We start from the raw sequence: 17,412 nt of genomic DNA, 5'->3' as shown, positions 1-17,412 counted from the left end.
ATATTTAAATAATATATTTAAATAAACAAAACCGTGAAAAACAATCTGGGAAAAAGTCCTTAAGTGAGGATGTGGATTTGAGAAAGGAGAAAGGGTTGAGTGAGTTTGGAGGAAACTAGAGTTGGAAAGGCTGGAGAAATATGAGATGAAGGGGACAGGGCACAAGGCGAGACGAGGGGGCGAGAGAACAAGCACATGTCAGCGAGGAGAGAAAGAATAAAGTTTTTTTTTGGGTTTTTTTTAAACGTTTGACGAAGGATAAGACGTTCAAGAGAGGTCAGGGGAGAAATAAAATCAAAGAAACAAGCAAATACAGCGAAGGAAAGAACTTATATTCACAATATACCGACGGGGGGAGGGAGCCTCGATAGACCAGGCCACGCACAAGGTGCGAACAAAAAACGACTAATTACACACAAGTTTGCGATATTTACAAAACCCAAACTAACTGGAAACGCACAATAACACATTCGCAATAAAATAACCAGTGGAAAGTTGACAAAGACACGAATGGGAAGATACTCAAACTTCGATGTAGTGGAGAGATCGAAGCAAGCCTCCTTGCTCGAAGGACCGGAAGCGGAGGTTCAAGTTTTACGTGGAAGTCCAAGACCGGAAGCGGAAGTTTTTTGTTAAATAGGTCACAATTCGAAAAAAAAGTAGGTTCAGTACACTAATCGTAATCAAATACGAGGTTGGCATTGGCAAAAATTAGCAAATTGCCCACGCCCACACAGGATGGGGATGGATGGGGCAAAAATATGCCTCCGCCCACATTATACATCATTATACATACATGTACAAAGTTTGATTTAAATCCATTCAGATGGTCTTAAATAGCACATTTTTACCTGACATGGCCTTTGACCTCTTGACCCCATTATCAAATCAGTTCATCTGTGCATCATTATACACACTTGTACCAAGTTTGAGTTAGATCGCTTCACCCGTTCTTAAGTTATCGTGGTAACGAAAACCTATCACGTATGCATGGACAGACAACTGGACGGAAAACCCAAAAACATGATGCCACCAGCGACTTCTTCAGCAGAGGCATGAACTACCTAAATGGTGGTTTAGTACTCAGTGGGGTCAAAGAAACTCGGGGCTACAATAAAAAATGGGGGCAGTAATTGTAGAAACAAACTCTACAATAGGTATAAGCCTCACCTACCCTACAAGCAGTATAAGGCAAAGCCTTATTACCTCAATAGGTTAAATTATGTAAAGCAAGTTGAAATAGAGCTAGGTTTTTCCGAGCCCACATCACCCACCATTCAGCATGCCCGTCTGGGAATCGGCAGAAAGTTGCTTTTCTGCAACTTCAAGCATCGATGCCGTCACATTGGATTCGCTGGCGTTCAACTGGCACAACGCAAGCATCTGCATGAGGAGCAGGAGCAATATTTATCTGCTTTGCTGAAAATACAGTGGCCACTTGAAATGCATTGTGCACGTATCCCATGTACACACACGTGCAATATTCGAGCTCACCAAGAGTGCATTGAGCGAATTGAAGTCCCTGCTGAACGTGAACTGCAATCGGAAAACTGAGCTGGCAGCCGCATCGTGCTCACAAAGTTCCTAGGGAGAAGGACATCCAAAGATTTTAAAGGTGAGCTTTCCGAAGCCGCACACCCCAACCCCGAGCCCCCTTGCGTCTCCCTTCCGACCACACTTCATTCACCCCAATATGGCATTGAACCAAGGAAAACAAAGGGACAAATAATAACAGGCAATTTTCCTGGACCATTCCAAATCCTAACACACAGCATAAAAATGTTTCCGATTCAAAGCCAACCATGTAATTTCGACACAAATGAAACGTTTTTGTAATTCAAAAGGATATAATGAAAGTATTACAAAGATATTGATAAATCAATTCGGATGTGGTGTAAGAAACCTGCACGTTTTTGTTCCACCCGCAGGCGAATATGGGATCAGGGAAAGTGTCGGGAAGAGTGAGGCATCGACTTGTACACTCGAGAAAGTGGGGCAAACTTCGTATTCGGGAAGAGGATGATCTGGCGATGAGAAAAGCGCGACTTCACCCTTTTCTCGAGGAGTTCAAGTATATCCTGGAGATGGCACATTTCCAAAGGTAAGGGTGACTCGAGGTTAGGAAAAACGATGGTAATGACTACATCTTTATACGAGGCTATTTTAAATTATATTTGGACTTTTGTTTACACCCCTAACATGAATGCATATTGCAAAAAAGTATTGCCCTACCTTTCCAAATTATCTTTGGAAACGTTCAACTGGAGCTGAACTTTCGCATGCCTTCAACGTAGAATGCTTTAGGACGTACACACATATGCATTTATTATCTATATGTCCTCTCTCTCTCTCTCTCTCTCTCTCTCTTTGCTTGTTTGTACGTGTTCTATTCACGGCCACATCTTTTAAGTTGCAAATTCCAAACTCAGGGTACAAATACAACTTTGTGGGGGGGGAGGAGGTGTAACACAGGCTATGTGGCCGAGGCTCTGCGTGGGGATGTGAGGGAGGGGGTAGGGCCGTAAATTACAGAGGGTCGTAAATTCTCTATGTAAATGTGCACTGTGTAACGCCACTTGGTAGTGGCAGAGGGTTTTACAATTTCCTTTTTTACCTGGGTAATGCTGAGGTTAATGCACTCTTCGCATGGGTAAAATTTGACCTCCTCTTCTCCCCTTTCCCCTCCCTCCAATTTCTTCCATTCGCCCCAAACCCCTTCCCTCTCCGCTTCCTTCCCTCCACTCCATCTCCTCCCCACCATTTACCTTCCTCCTACCTCCACTTGCCTCTCCCTCCCCCCTTCCCTCCCCCCCCCCCAACCACAGGCAATGCCGGGTACTTGAGATAGTTATGACTACCTTGATAATAAAATATTACCTCCAAGGTATCTGCAAATTTCAAATTGATGTTTTTGCCAACCAAAAATTGTATTATTTTGCCGTTCCACTCCTCGTTCTCACTTTCGACCAACTTGATTTTTCACGCGTATACCAAAGTAGAAAAGTTGTGATTATGGGCTTTGGTGACCAACATTAAACACATTCAATTTGTACAAGTTTGAACCATCCTAAAGACTCGTAAATCCTTTTTCACAGATTTGTCTTCTATTTTCTTCAACCAAATTTGACAAGTAAACCCTGGCTATCCCTCATGGGTTTACCACTCTGATGTCGAGCTAATGTTAACCCAGCATCTGTGTTAACTGGGGTATTGCATGGCGGGTTTGCAACAGCGAAGGCCCTGCCCCACGGCCCCTTCCCTGCATTTGTCTTCCGTACCGCGAACATCCAGCTGCACTCAGCTCCTCAGTATTTTCATCTTGTGCTATTTTATTGTCCCTAATCATGGCCTCCATGCTGAAAGTCATTGGTGGTATTGAATCTAGTGCAACGAGGCAGAAAAAAGTGACGTCTCATCACATAAACTTCATAATCATCATCAAAGGGAAGTTAGTAATACAGTACGTAATATGTTTATTCTTCCGCATGAGCCAAGCACCAAACCCACTTTTTCCCATAGGCCGTTAATCTTTGTATTTGTGGCCAGTTCCAGGAACATAACCCCTACGAATAGTGAGGGTTTACTGTTAATAGTAATTAGCCCTGTGGTGCAGTTTGCACCCACGACTCTGCTCAACCCAGTGTCTTCCTCAACCAACACAAAGGAGGTCATACCAGGCGGCACGTGAGACCCACAACGGCGATGGGCGTCTGAGCAGATTGAGAAATGTCAAACAAGTTGTACAGCAGCGTTTGGTTCTTGTGCTGTGCGAACAGGTCAAACTCCTCGAGCACAAAGAGTACAGGCCGTGTTTTGGAGCGCTCACCTTGCACGAAACAAAAAGAGACGAAACATTATTCCGCAGCATCTTCTTACATGTAGAGAAAGAAAAAGAGAATGAATTTTTTAAGGTAATTAAGGTTGACCATTTGTAGAAAATTAAACACTCAACCTTCCTTGCAAGGTTAGCATAGGATGTGAGCTCGTGCCGATGAGAATGCAAAAATGTACAATTTATGTGAATTTAGTAGATTTATGGTACAAGACTTCTCTCTCATCAAAATGTATGGAAAAATTCTTCCGAGCTCACAGCATCTTCCTAGCTCATCCACAAGCCTCGACTTTAACCCCAGTACAAATCCACCGCCTTGGTAGTAAAGGGGGGGGGGGGGGAGGGATTTGCCAACCCTCTTCCCCCAACAAGTTATGTCAATACCCATCCCCAACTACAAATCCACCTTCATAAATAATAAGTCACAGAGAGCTCACCTTAACTTCATTTGCATAATAAAGGTGATGACCAAAGGGAGCAAGACATCATTAATGCAACCTTTGAAACCACATGAGGGAATTCAATAATTTCGTCACCACAAATAAGATCGTGAGCCAAAGTAAACTTTCAGGTTTAATGCTTAAATAACTAGAACAGCACTCGGTAGAGCGCATACCTCCACCAGGCTGACCAGTTTATGTTTGGTATCCCACTGATAGGCCGGATCAGGATCCCGACCGGAACCAAAATCTAATCCGCTTGTTCTTGTCACCTAACCAACTCATCTACCAAGTTTTGTCACAAGTTGTCCATAGAGTTTTGACATACCGAGCTATATATGTTTGGCACAATCACTGAAGGGTGAATAATCACTTTAAAATGTTAAATTCTCATATCCAGATTCAGATCTTCACCAAAATCCAACGAATCAATCCGTCCTCGTCACAAACACAACCTCTCCACAAAACTACGTTCGAAGCCATCTGTATTTTATTTTGTTTTGAGATATACTGCTATATATCGGTTTAGCCCTATCACTCAATGGTGAAGAATCACGAAAAAAAATCTGATCCGGATCCAGATTCGAATCTTCACCAAAATTGAATCAATTCGTCCTTGCGAAACACCCAACCTGTCCACTAAGTTTCACTCAAATTCGTCCACAACGTTTTGAGATATAATGCTGTACGGTATATCATTGTTTGCCCTATCTCTCAGTGGTGAAGAATCACTTGAAGGATTCTCTGATCCAGATCCGGACCTTTGCCAAAATTTAATAATTTCGTCCGTGTCATACACCCAACCAGTCCACCAAATTTCGTCCAAATCTGTCCACAACCTTTTGAGATATCCTGTTCACAAACAAACAGACAGGGATGAAAACAACCTGCGTCCATTCCATCTTCGGTGGCCGAGGTAATAAACCTCAGACTAGCGCGATCCCAAACCTCCATTCAGACAGTTTTCAAGCATCACGTTTTCCCCTTTAGAGAGAGCACCATTAAGCAATCACTCGTAGGCCCATGTATCCGTGCAATATTCGAGAAGCAAATCCTACCACTTTTAAGTGCCTCCAGCAAAAACGTCAAATTCTCGGAAAAACTTCCCTGAAAAAAACAAAGAAAAAAAACACGGGATGTATTTCAAGGAATTCTTTTGTAACCACAAATCTTCCAGCAAGACTATAAATTGTACAAGGGGCCTTCTTTAAAGTACTCGTGACATGCAAAATAACCCAATGCAATGTACATTTCTTTGGAAATCAGAAGTACGGGTATTTAGTTATGCTGTCTGGTTCGTCTGTATTTTTATTTTATTTTTATTTACAGGGTTGTGAGGCTCATCGAGGAGCTGGTACACAAATCTCTCACCCATGCAGTTTGTAACAATACAAACAACCAATTCAAAACAAAACATCACTTTTAAGTATAAAGGTGATGTTTAGTTTGGAATGAGCTTGTTGTTACAAATTGTATTTGTACCTATTTGGGGCTTTTTTAACTTAAAGGTTTGGTCTTTATTTCGCACTGCATTCAATTCCTTCCGTTTATTAATTAAACACCAGTAAATACTCTCTCTATCTCTGTGTCTCTCTATCTCTCTCCTCCCTTCCCCCCTCCCCGCCCCCCGTCTCTCCCTCCCCGCCCCATCTCTTCTCCCCTTCTCTCCCCCCTCCCCCCGTCTTTCCCCCATTCGTCTCTCCACCCCCCCCCCTCCCCCATCTCTCCATCCATCTCTCCCTCCATCCATCCATCCATACATCTCTCCATCCATCCATCCATCTCTCCCTCCATCCATCCATCCATCTCCCTCCATCAATGTCTCCCTCCATCCATCCATTCATCTCTCCCTCCATCCATCCATTCATCTCTCCCTCCATCCATTCATCTCTCCCTCCATCCATCCATCCATCTCTCCATCTCTATCTCCTCTCCCTAAATATCTATCTATCCCCTCCCTATTTCTCTCACATCAAACGTGTCGTCTATTTCCTTCCTGTAATCCACAGTTTCCTTGTTACTCACAAACACTTTATCCCGGATCACGTTGTCCAGATGCAGTTGTAGGGCTATTTCTTTCAGAGCAATGCGGTCGTCTGTTTGCATCCAGCCTGTGGAACCACCCGCAACACCAACAATCATAACGCATGGATTCATGGGAAGGACACGTTACTTGCCTCGACAACAATCTCAGCCACTCCTTCCCCAACGATGTTTCATAATGGAACATTGCCAAAGGAAATGCTGACGTTTGTAAGTTGTAACACGGATGTGATGGTTCAAGTTTCCTATTCCGATGCAAAACCTCACCATTAAGATGGACTTGCATAAGATTTTCTCGGACAGCTTTTTCTTCTTGCACCTCTGCCAGAACACTTTTCAAAAGCTGCAAAAAAGTGGAAGTGTTTTGTTTTACTCAGCAAAAGTGGTGACAACATACCGCAATTTTAAAAGTTGTTTAATTAAAAAAAAAAAAAAAAAAAAAAAAATACTCCCCAAATTATCCCATTCCCAAGCACTCCCTTCTTCCAGGTTATTGTGATTTCCCCCTCAGCCTCAGCTCTTTTCGTTTGTTAGTTGTCGGTTGGTTTGTTCCTTTTCTGTTTATCCCAGGGAATTCATTCATTCATTCATTCTGTTATCCCAGGTTTCTTCTTCCTCTTCTTGCTGCGATTCATTCAGCATGTGTGCGGCTTGTTCACTCCGATGCATCCTTCTCCCCTTGATCTCACTTTCAATTCTACTGTGGTTGGTGTTTACCCCTTTCCATTTTGTTCCCTTCAATTCCGCTCTAGCTCTACCATGAGCCCCGATCATGAATACAAATAAATGGCAACGTGGTCCTCAAGACCCTTAAATGATCCAAGCTTTTTGTTAGGTCACACCCACCTTGGCAAAGTGCTTTGGTCTCACATTGGCGAACACAAAATACTTTGAAGAAGAATCATTTGTCCAAAATATCCAATAAGATTTCAGCTTGTTGCCAGAAAGTGACGAACTGTCATGTGAGTCGTAAGAAAAAGCATCGGAATTGTTACACCAAAGGGTATAATCCATGAAAACAAAATAGAGGTGGAGATATTTAAATGTGTTGTGAGTGGGAAGTGTTGGAGCAGCTTAAGATGACCGCCAAATGAGTCATGACTGATGGTGCCGGGTGCTGAAGGACACAGAACGACCAAAACACGAATCCTTCCAGCCTACCAATTTCATCCGACTTTTACAACATTGGAGTCTGATGGAGAATGTGACAGGGCTGACCCGAAGCCTCCAAAAATTTCAAATTGCTTCATCTCCTCAATGGAAAGTTACAACCTCCACTCGAGTCCTGCTCTACCACAGAAACGCTGACCCCAACATCTACCAATTTGGTCTAGTTTATCTTCATAGGAAGCACTTCAAATAGTCTTTTCATTGTTGGCAACGGAGATGAAGTCCTGGTGAACCTCCGGATCTTTGTGATTCGCTTTGCCGTAAATCCATCCACGTTAACAGACAATTGAACGAACAATTAACTAGTCTTGCTGGTGAAGGCCAGTGTCGACCCGATCTATGTTGGCGGACAGGTAGAACAATGGACAAAATGAACAGGACGTTAATTGAGGTATGCTGACCTCCAGGGGAAGGAAGGAGAACGTAACATTTCAGCCATTGACCCTTTCTCGGAGCAAATGAGAAGAAAACTGGGAGAGCTCCAGAGTATCAGAAGGGGTGACGTCTGAAGCTTCAGCTTTTCCTTGCTTCACATGGAAGTTAATATATAATAAAATGGTCGCCAGCAAAAACTTACAGAACAAGTAAAGCTCCAACAAATGTTGCTGCTTTGCTGCTTAGCAAATACACCATATGCTTTCATGTAACACTCATTAATCAGTGGGTGCTAATTTGAAAGATGACCACAATCACTTGAAACTTTGACTAACAAAGCATTTCACAGAAAACGAGAACGATGCAAACGCAGCTGAGGCAACTTTTTTTTTAAATCAGCATTTACCGTCGTTTTCCCCGCTCCCCGTGGCCCAACTATGAGCACCGAGTGGCTTTCGCCGTGCACAGCCGTCCTCCGCACCAAATCGAGAAGCTGCCTGCATATGAACAAGGATGCGACGAGGAAACACAAAAGAGAAAGCACACAATAAAACCGCAACATTCAGCTTCAACACTCGCCAATCTAATATTCACGCTTTTGGCTTCAATCGAGAATGCCGCAAGAATCGTGTAAACGCATTTTTAAGAGCAACGTTGTTGCATGCAATCCGTATGTAATGCATGCAATTTTTGATCGACAAAATTCACTCTAAATTTGTCTCTGCATTTTGAAATGTTATTCCTGCAAAGGGACCACCACTCTCATTCAAAGGGTTAATTCCCATCATACCTCTGCAATTGCCTTTTAGTCCTGTTACAAGTGTGAAACTAGAACGAGCGATCAGAGATTGCAGACCCTTGCCAGGACTTGTTTTGTGTGGTGTTTGTGTGGTGTGTTGACGATGCATTGACGATGTAGGATTATGTTCATGCAGTGGACAAAACAAACCTTTTCGGTTTTATTATATAGATTCGTGTTCCAATCCCGTTCCAACGTACGCATTTTATAGACACATTTTACTGACAGACATTTTTATAGTACGTACTTTATAGACGCAATGAGCTTTATAGATGCATGGGTAATGAACGTAGAGCAGCAAACGAAGGTTGGAAAGGGTGGAAATGTGAATGGTTCGGTGGATGTGCGGAGTATCGTTGAGAGAGAGGAAGACAAATGATGAATTGCGAAAGATGATGGGAACAGAGCCTGTGATTGATGCTGTGAAGAGGAACAGGTTGAGATGGTTTGGTCATGTGTTGAGGAAGGATGAAAGTGACTGGTTGAGAAGAGTGATGGAAATGAATGTAGAATGAAGTAGAGGACGGGGAAGACCGAGAAAGACTTGGCTAAAGATGGTGGAAGAAGAAATGTAGGCAAGGGGGTTAACAAGGAGAGGTGCAGAAAATAGGGCAAAATGGAGAAGATCGTCATGGGGACCGCAAGGCTAACCCCCACTCTAGCAGGGAAAATGGCCTTTAAAATCTATGTTGTGTTGTTGTTGTACTTTATAGATGCACTCACATTATTAATAGTACACAATTATAGACTTGCATTATAATTGGACATACTCTATGTACGTGCCTGGTGTTGGCTTAGCGGTTAGGGTGCCAGCTTGGGATCCTAGGATCCTGGGTTCGAATCACGGTCGATCGCTGAATTAATGCCAGGGGGGTTGACTCAGCCTGTCATCCTTCCGAGGTCGGCAAATTGAGTACCAGTTCACTGGTAATTCCCTGTGCGTCGCAAGAGGCGACAAACAGGGTTGGTGGCAGGAAGGGCATCCGGCCGTAAAACATTGCTTCAAAAAGGGGACCACGGTGCCCAAAAAAGGCCAACCCCTGCTCTGCGGGGAAAAATGGCCTCTAAAGGTACTCTATGTACGTACTTGGTTGAAAAAAATATAACATGTAATACTTGCAACCAACCACCAGATGGTGTGTGTGTGGCCTACATTAGCACATTGCATGTATACAGACAGAGACAAACAAACAAACGGACCCCAAATGCAATACTCTCTCCTCTGGCGAGGATAATAGAAAGGTGAATTAGTCTGTCTTTTCCCCTCTCACCATCTTCTTTCCCCATTTGTCTTCCTAATCATGACCCCCTCCTCTCTTGCCCCCAGCTTTCTTCCGAAGCAATAGACAATTTCCCACCCCCCTTTTATTCCAATTGCTTGATTTGGCGATAGCCCCATCCTCATCGTTTGTTTGTACAAGTACCTCCGCTACCAAAAGTGGATGAAGGTTATGTTTTCACCCCTGTTTATGTGTCTGTCTATCTGTTAATAGGATATCTCAAAAATCTATGGACGGATTTGGACAAAACTTGGTGGACAGGTTGGGTGTGTGACGAGGTCGAAGCGATTAGATTTTGGTTCAGGTCAGAATTCAGATCCGGCCTATCAGTGAGATACAAAACAAACTGTTCAGCCTGGTGGGGGTATGCGTTTTACCGAGTGCTGTTCTAGTTGTTTTCTGTCTTCTCCTGCTGCTCTCATTCTCGCAATATGCACAAGTATTTTCAAGTTATTCTCATTTTATTTGTTTCCATTTGCTTTTCTGAACACGAATACATTCCAAAATAATTTTGTGATTCAATGTTATGTTTTCTGGTGTAATAACTGAGCAATAACTTGGCGTATTTTTCAGCCTACAAGTCGATGTGGAGATCAAGTTATTCCAGCTTGTCTGAGACACAAATTGAAGGCCTGCCTCTCCCTCTCTGAAACCCCTGCACTCCAAACCTGCACCTTTCCCATCCGGACAAGCAATCTCGGTCATACATTTCTTGGCACTTTAAAAAAGAAACCTGCTCCCTTTTGTTGGGAGCACAACTATTTTTAGGGAGGAAAGGGAGCACCACTATTTTTTAGGGAGCACTACTTGTCTTTATTGACTGCCACTGGTAACATGTAACCCAGTGAGTGCTACCTGCCACATAGTCGGGTAGTAGGCAAATAAACCGACTACGTACCCTCGTTGGCTTGCCAGTGGGGCGGGTGACTAACACCCTGCAGGACTAAAAGCAATACCTGTTAAAGGGTGTATGAGCTCCCTTGGTGAGCCAACTGCCATCCAGGAAGGAGACGGTGTCTCCTAAAAAACACTCGTCTACTTGCACCGGTTTTTTTTAGGTAGGAGGTTGTAGACAGCAACCACTCAGGGTAGTACTACCGTTCGGACTTAGGAGCGTTAAAGTGGTGCCCGGAACCATCTTGCTCTCCGTGTCAGGATTGCTGGTCTCACTTTATGTCTCACTCAAACTATAGCTCTCTTTCAACCTCTCTTTCTTACAAAGAAACATCATCGAGTTTTCATCATACACTTTTCATCACACACTTATCATACACTTTTTTCTTACTCATTTTCACTCCTCGCCTTTACATTCTCCGTTTTATTTATCTTTCCTCACATTTATCAATGGTTATTTTATTTAAGGCCTGGCCTCGATGAGGACTATATAGTCTGTGACTGGAGCCTTCAACATAAAAAAATAATAGAAATTCAAATAACTGTCCATTTGTGTATTTAATTTGTATTTTTTTTTTTTTTTTTTTTTTTTGTATACAAGGTCGAGGCTCGTGAAAGAGCGAACATTAATCACACAGAAAGACAAACCGACACATAAAACATATAACATAGGGAGCGGTAGACAAGATGGGGAGAGAGGGGGAAGGACACAAAACACAACATTTGAGAGCAGGGACCGAGAGACATGGAGACATCGAGAGATCTGAGAGAGGGCGAGGGCTTTGGGGGGAGGCGTGGGAAGGGGGCGGTGGGAGAGGTATAAAACATATGGACACTGCCAGGACTTCCAGGAAAGAAGTTGGAATTTCAAACAAGGTGGATCTGGGGTGAATTAGCGGGGGTAGAAAAGATCAAGGTTTTGGATGGGGGAAGATAAGAGATGGTGGTGAACAGCTGTTTTAAAGACCTGGAGGGAGGAGTGGGATTGAAGGGAGTGAGGGAGTTTGTTCCAGAGGCGGGAGAAAAGAGGAATGAAAGAGTGAAGGTGAGCAGAGAGCCGAGATTTCGGCAGTTTAACCATCAGAGGGTTGCTGGCAGATCTTGTGCGACCTGTAGGAATATTTGGGGGACAGAGCACAGAGAGAGCTGGGGGTGCAAGGCTGGAGAGGAGTCGGTAGAAGACAGAAAGACCACCTACCTGCCTGCGGTGAGTGAGTGAAAGGCCCTCAGAGATAGCTTCATCGCGGGAGATTCCAATAATTCTGAAAGCTTTGGTTTCAACAGCGTGAAGCCGAGCTAGGTGTGAGGCAGGAGCACCGGCCCATAGGGGAGAACAGTATTCCATTGAGCTGCGGATGAAAGCCTTGTATGTGGTGAGGAGCTCAGGTGTGCCGAGGAAGGACTTCGCACGACGGAGGATGCCCAGTCGGCGACTGGCTTTGGAGGCCAGCTTGGAAATGTGGTTTTCCCAAGAAAGATCATGGCAGATAGTGAGACCCAAAATCTTGAGCGACAGAACTTCTTGGAGAGGATTGTTGAGAAAGTAGATGGGAGGGTTGTCCAGTCGATCTTTTCGGAGAGACATAGTAAGAGTGTGAGATTTGTCAGGATTGAAAGACATGTTCCACTTGTTTGACCAGTCTGTGATTTTGTCCAGGTCTTCAGAGAGTGAGGAGGCAGCAGACTGCCGATCTGAGGGAAGAGGAATGGAGCGGCAGAGAGTGGAGTCATCAGCAAAGAGATAGAGAGGATTTTCGAGAGAGTCAGAGAGATCATTGATGAAGACCAGAAAAAGCACGGGGCCCAGAACACTGCCTTGGGGAACTCCAGCCTGAACAGGAAGAGGAGATGAGAGAAACCCATTCAGGGCCACACGTTGACGACGACTAGAGAGGAAGTCCGCCAGCCATGCGTGGAGATTTCCATGGATACCAAAGGAGGAGAGTTTGGTGAGCAGAGCGGGGTGCCAGACCGTGTCGAAGGCACGTGATATGTCGAGGGAGACAGCTCTAATTTCCTGTTTGGCATTGAGGACCTCCATCCATTGTTGAGACAGCAGAAGCAGCATGTCCAGAGTAGAGTGACCAGGTCTGAAACCAAATTGATGATCAGAGATCAAGCCATTGGAGAAGAGGAAAGATTTCATATCCGAAGCAATGATGGATTCCATGACTTTGCTGATAATTGGGAGAAGGCTGATTGGTCTGTAGTTGCTAGGATCTGTTTTTGCATAGTCCTCATTAAGGCCTGGCCTCGATGAGGACTATATAGTCTGTGCCTAACTATAGGACTATATAGCCTAACCCTAACCCTAACAACTCTAACCCTAACCTTCTTAATTGATTTGTTTAATATTTGTCTCTAATATGTAGTTAAATGAGGTTAAAATTATGTTAGGGTAAATTATATTGGGGTGACCAAAAATGTGCCCTGGGACTTCCCACCCACACCTCACCCCAATCCCTCCTCCTTCCACGTTTCCAGTTTTCCCTCCCGAGAGTTTCTTTCTGTATCCATCTTGTCTACCCCATGCATCCTCTCCTACCATAACATGTAATCCTCTCCTACCTCCTTACACCCATTGTTTGTACGTCTGCCCCTATCTTGGCCTTCAACTCTGCTGTTGGTGTTCCCCCCTCTCTGTATTGTTCCTTTTCTCCTGTTATGTCTTTACCATTCCAGTGTACTACACCACCTCTTACACGAGCCTCGACTACGACTACAAAAAAACCGACTCTGTGGAGTAATGGTTATAGCATCCGCTCCGAGGCTGGGATGTCGGTGGTTCGAACCCTGGCCGAGTCCTACCAAGACTTACAAAACGGTACGTGCTGCTTCCTTGCTTGATGTTCAGCATTTGAAAGGATAAGAGCACAACCAAACGACCATAGGTTGGCATATATGGGAGAAGAGGAAATTTCTTCTTTGGAAATGCCCCGCTGATATGAGTGAGGAGAGAAAGGCGACACCATTGTTGCGACTTCGTTGGTCCCCAGAGTTCCCAGGGATGTCAGCCTTTCCCCCATGCTCATTGGCTGGGTTTTTCTTGTCTAGGTCCTTTGTTGTGTCATGTATTTGTCTCTATGCCCATTTGTGAGTGACAGCTCTAGTACAATTCTTAGATCCTGTAAAATAAACAAAAACTAGAGAGTTCATAGAACATCTTACCCCACACATTCTTGAGAAAAAAAGGACATGGGAAGGATCTTTGAAGCTCTTGTTTTGCGTTCCCAAGCACCATCTATATTTCCTACAAGCCGTGATTTTGTCTGAATCTTGATATTCCCAAATTCTGAGAGAGCAAGCGGAAAATCCGATTGGTTAAGATGACGTAAAATGTCGTAATATTTTGTCAGACGTACTGCTAACCAGAAGGTTTTTTTTTTTTTTTTTTTTTTTTTTTTTTTTTTTTTTTTTTTGTATACAAGATCGAGGCTCGTGAAAGAGCTAACATTAATCACACAAAAAGTCAAACCGACACACAAAACACAAAAAATAAGGGGAGCGGCAGACAAGATGGGGAGAGAGGGGGAAGGACACAAACACAACATTTGAGAGCAGGGACAACAGGAAAAATGTGGGAGGGGGAGGGCTTTGGGGGAGGTGGGAGAGGTATAAAACATATGAACACTGCAAGGACTTCCAGGAAAGAAGTTGGAATTTCAAAAAAAAAAAAAAGAAGTATCTGGGGTGAATTAGCGGGGGAAGAAAAGATCAAGGTTTTGGATGGGGTTTTGAAATAAAGGGATTAGTCAATAAATTTAGCAATAAAGGGATTAGTGTTCTTCAGCGTTCAAGTACTGTAAATAGATCGACACAGTGGTAGTTTGTAGTTAGATCGCATGTTTGGAGGGGAAAATCGAACACAAACTAGAAAGCATCTGAAAATGCAAAGCCCGTCCGGCGTCCGCATCCGCTTTGTATTCGTACTTCTTCTTCCGTGTGTTAAACATGACTAAAACAGCGGAAAAAAATTTGTCAGTTTTATGCAACCTTGACCTTTTGATATTTAAAAAAAACAAGAAAAAAAAAAAAAACAGTTTATAGCTTTTCATTGGTGAACCAATTCAGTGACCCAATATGCAAATTCTTAATATTTTAGGTCAACTGGATGAAAATTAACGGTTTTCGTGACGTTGACCTTTGACCTATTGACCAAATGAATAATTTGCCTTCTCCATATTCTCATAATAAAGCTTTCTTGAAAATTTGATGACAAAAGCTGAAATCACACACACACACACACACACACACACACACACACACACACACACACACACACACACACACACACACACACACACACACACACACACACACACACACACACACACACACACACACACACACACACACACACGTGGGAGACGGCTAATAGACAGCTCAATGCGAATACATTATATATCAGACAATAATAGCAGGAATGAACAGGTTACGTTTTCTATCCCAGTGATAGGCCAGATCTGGAACTTGACCTGAACCAAAATCTAATTGGCTTGTTCTTGTCACCGATCAAACTCATCCACCTAGTTTTGTCACAAGTCGTTCAAAACTTTTTGAAATATAATGTTATATATATAGTTTTTGGCCATATCTCTCAATAGTAAAGAATTACTTAAAAAAATTAATAAACCCTCGTATCCGGATCCGGATCTTCACCACAATTGAATTAATTCTTCCTTGTCACACCCAACATGTTCGACCAAGTTTCGGCCGAAACTGTCCATAACCTTTCGACATATCGTGCTCACACACAGCCAGACGGACAGGGGTGAAAACAATATATCCGTCCACCTTTGGCGGTGGAGGTAACCATTAACGAATTCAGCAACTTCACACCTGCGCTCTTCATCGACATGCAACAGCTTCGTTGGAAGGACACCTGGACATAGTCGTGCTCTCAAACATTTCTGCACCTGCACACAATGGTTGTTAATGTTATACATCAATACGATTTTGCAATATCAAAGTATAGTAATTAACAAACAATCTTATTTAAAATGATCAAGTACAATGTTGGGACCTTTAATATGTTAATATTACAAAGTACACAATTTTTACCTTTTTAAAAACTTTGCATTTTTATTAATACAACTTTACCCCGACGGTTAATTGGCATTATTAGGAGATTCCCAAATTTAAAGGATATTCAACATCTACATCTAGTTTGTGTTCCTTTGCGTAATTAGAAATCAACTGCTACTGTAGTGTAGTACCTGCTGCTTTAACCGGCACAGACGCCTCTCTTAGTGCTATTTTACCGGTAAAGTGATTCCATTGCCTCAAGCTGTGACGTCATTACCAGTCCCACCAAACTTTACGATTTAGTGTCGATGCCACAGTACACTCCAAAAGTACATCGCTGAAACTTCGCAGGTAAGGCAAGAAGTGGACCCGCTCAATACCTTTGATACTACGATCGATTAGTAGTTGTTCCCGCCAAAAAAAAAAAAAAAAAACTTTTCTATATAGGTGCAGCAAAACTTTCAGACCTCCGAAACACATTCTGAATCGCTGAGCACCCGCTGCTTCTTCTTCCAACGTTTGCTCATATTCGTATCGTGTGCGCACACGTCCTCCGCAAACCCACTCTCTCCACCATTATTAAGATCCTTGGTAGATTATATTTAAAGCCAAAATCATTTTCTCACACACGCGTTTGATTATAAAACTCTATATTTTAACTTTATTTTATATTCCACGACGCTGTATTTGATGAAGGAATACGATGCAAAAAAAAACCAAACGAAATCAACAACAAACGAAATCCAATACACCGTCTCAAATATATTCGCAAACTATACACTATTGTGAACACCTGAAAAGTATTACAAGAAGCATATTCTGAGAAATGGAGCATAAACAGCAACCACATAAACAGCAACCACATAAACAGCAACCACTGATCGGTGTAGAGATCAGTGGCAGCAACTGGCGGTTGAAATAATATATCGATAAACAACATTTCAAAAATTGTCGGAAATATCCCAAACAAACCGTGTCCGTGACACTGACATACAAGAGACAAATTACAGTTTGGAAACTTACTGCGATTCATAAAAAAGAAGAAAAGGAAATGACTGATTAACGTACAGATAATTTACACTGCTGCTAATTATACCGACGTGGTTGTCATAACGTGCACAAAGAAGAATATTCGATTCGTGTTTTGCGCATTCTCGTACGCACCACGTAGGTGTTATAATAAACCTGGATGACCAATGAGACTCGGACAGATATGACCTGGTTCTTGAAGTTCTGTACCGTAGGCCTATTTGGTTAATATTGCTAATTTGAGGGTTGTAGTTAGTGGTCGACCTCTGCTGGATCCCCACACATGTGGCCATTGGTGGAAATGAGGCCTGTTATGGTCAGGCAGTGAAGTAAGCCCTTAAAATCGATAATGTGACCCAAATCCCTCTTGGTCCTTCGGAAGACCATAGGTTGGCATATATGGGAGAGGAGGAGAGGGAGATGGGAGGATTGGAGAGGGTGGAGCAGGAGAAGAGTGAGATGGGAGCAGGAAACAAAAACATAATTGATATTGACTGTCTGTCCATAATAGGTTTTCGTTACCGC

General features: G+C 43.1%; 1 protein-coding gene across 1 annotated transcript in view; it reads right to left on the bottom strand.

Moving 5' to 3' along the window:
- ORC4 (origin recognition complex subunit 4) overlaps positions 1-16,468 on the bottom strand; it is a 39,536-nt gene extending 23,068 nt beyond the window's left edge. Inside the window, 11 exon segments of the mRNA XM_078782390.1 lie at positions 1,275-1,383; positions 1,495-1,584; positions 1,904-1,966; positions 1,968-2,078; positions 3,675-3,826; positions 5,331-5,379; positions 6,298-6,383; positions 6,583-6,658; positions 8,267-8,357; positions 15,673-15,749; positions 16,326-16,468. Coding sequence (XP_078638516.1) covers positions 1,275-1,383; positions 1,495-1,584; positions 1,904-1,966; positions 1,968-2,078; positions 3,675-3,826; positions 5,331-5,379; positions 6,298-6,383; positions 6,583-6,658; positions 8,267-8,357; positions 15,673-15,749; positions 16,326-16,385 — 964 coding nt within the window. The 5' untranslated portion in view covers positions 16,386-16,468.
- Positions 16,469-17,412: the final 944 nt, after the last annotated feature.

Source organism: Myxine glutinosa, chromosome 7, assembly GCF_964187855.1.
Source record: "Myxine glutinosa chromosome 7, kmMyxGlut1.1, whole genome shotgun sequence".
Lineage (NCBI taxonomy): Eukaryota > Metazoa > Chordata > Myxini > Myxiniformes > Myxinidae > Myxine > Myxine glutinosa.
The sequence above is the reverse complement of the archived record's forward strand: the minus strand, read 5'-3'. Positions and strand labels throughout refer to the sequence as shown.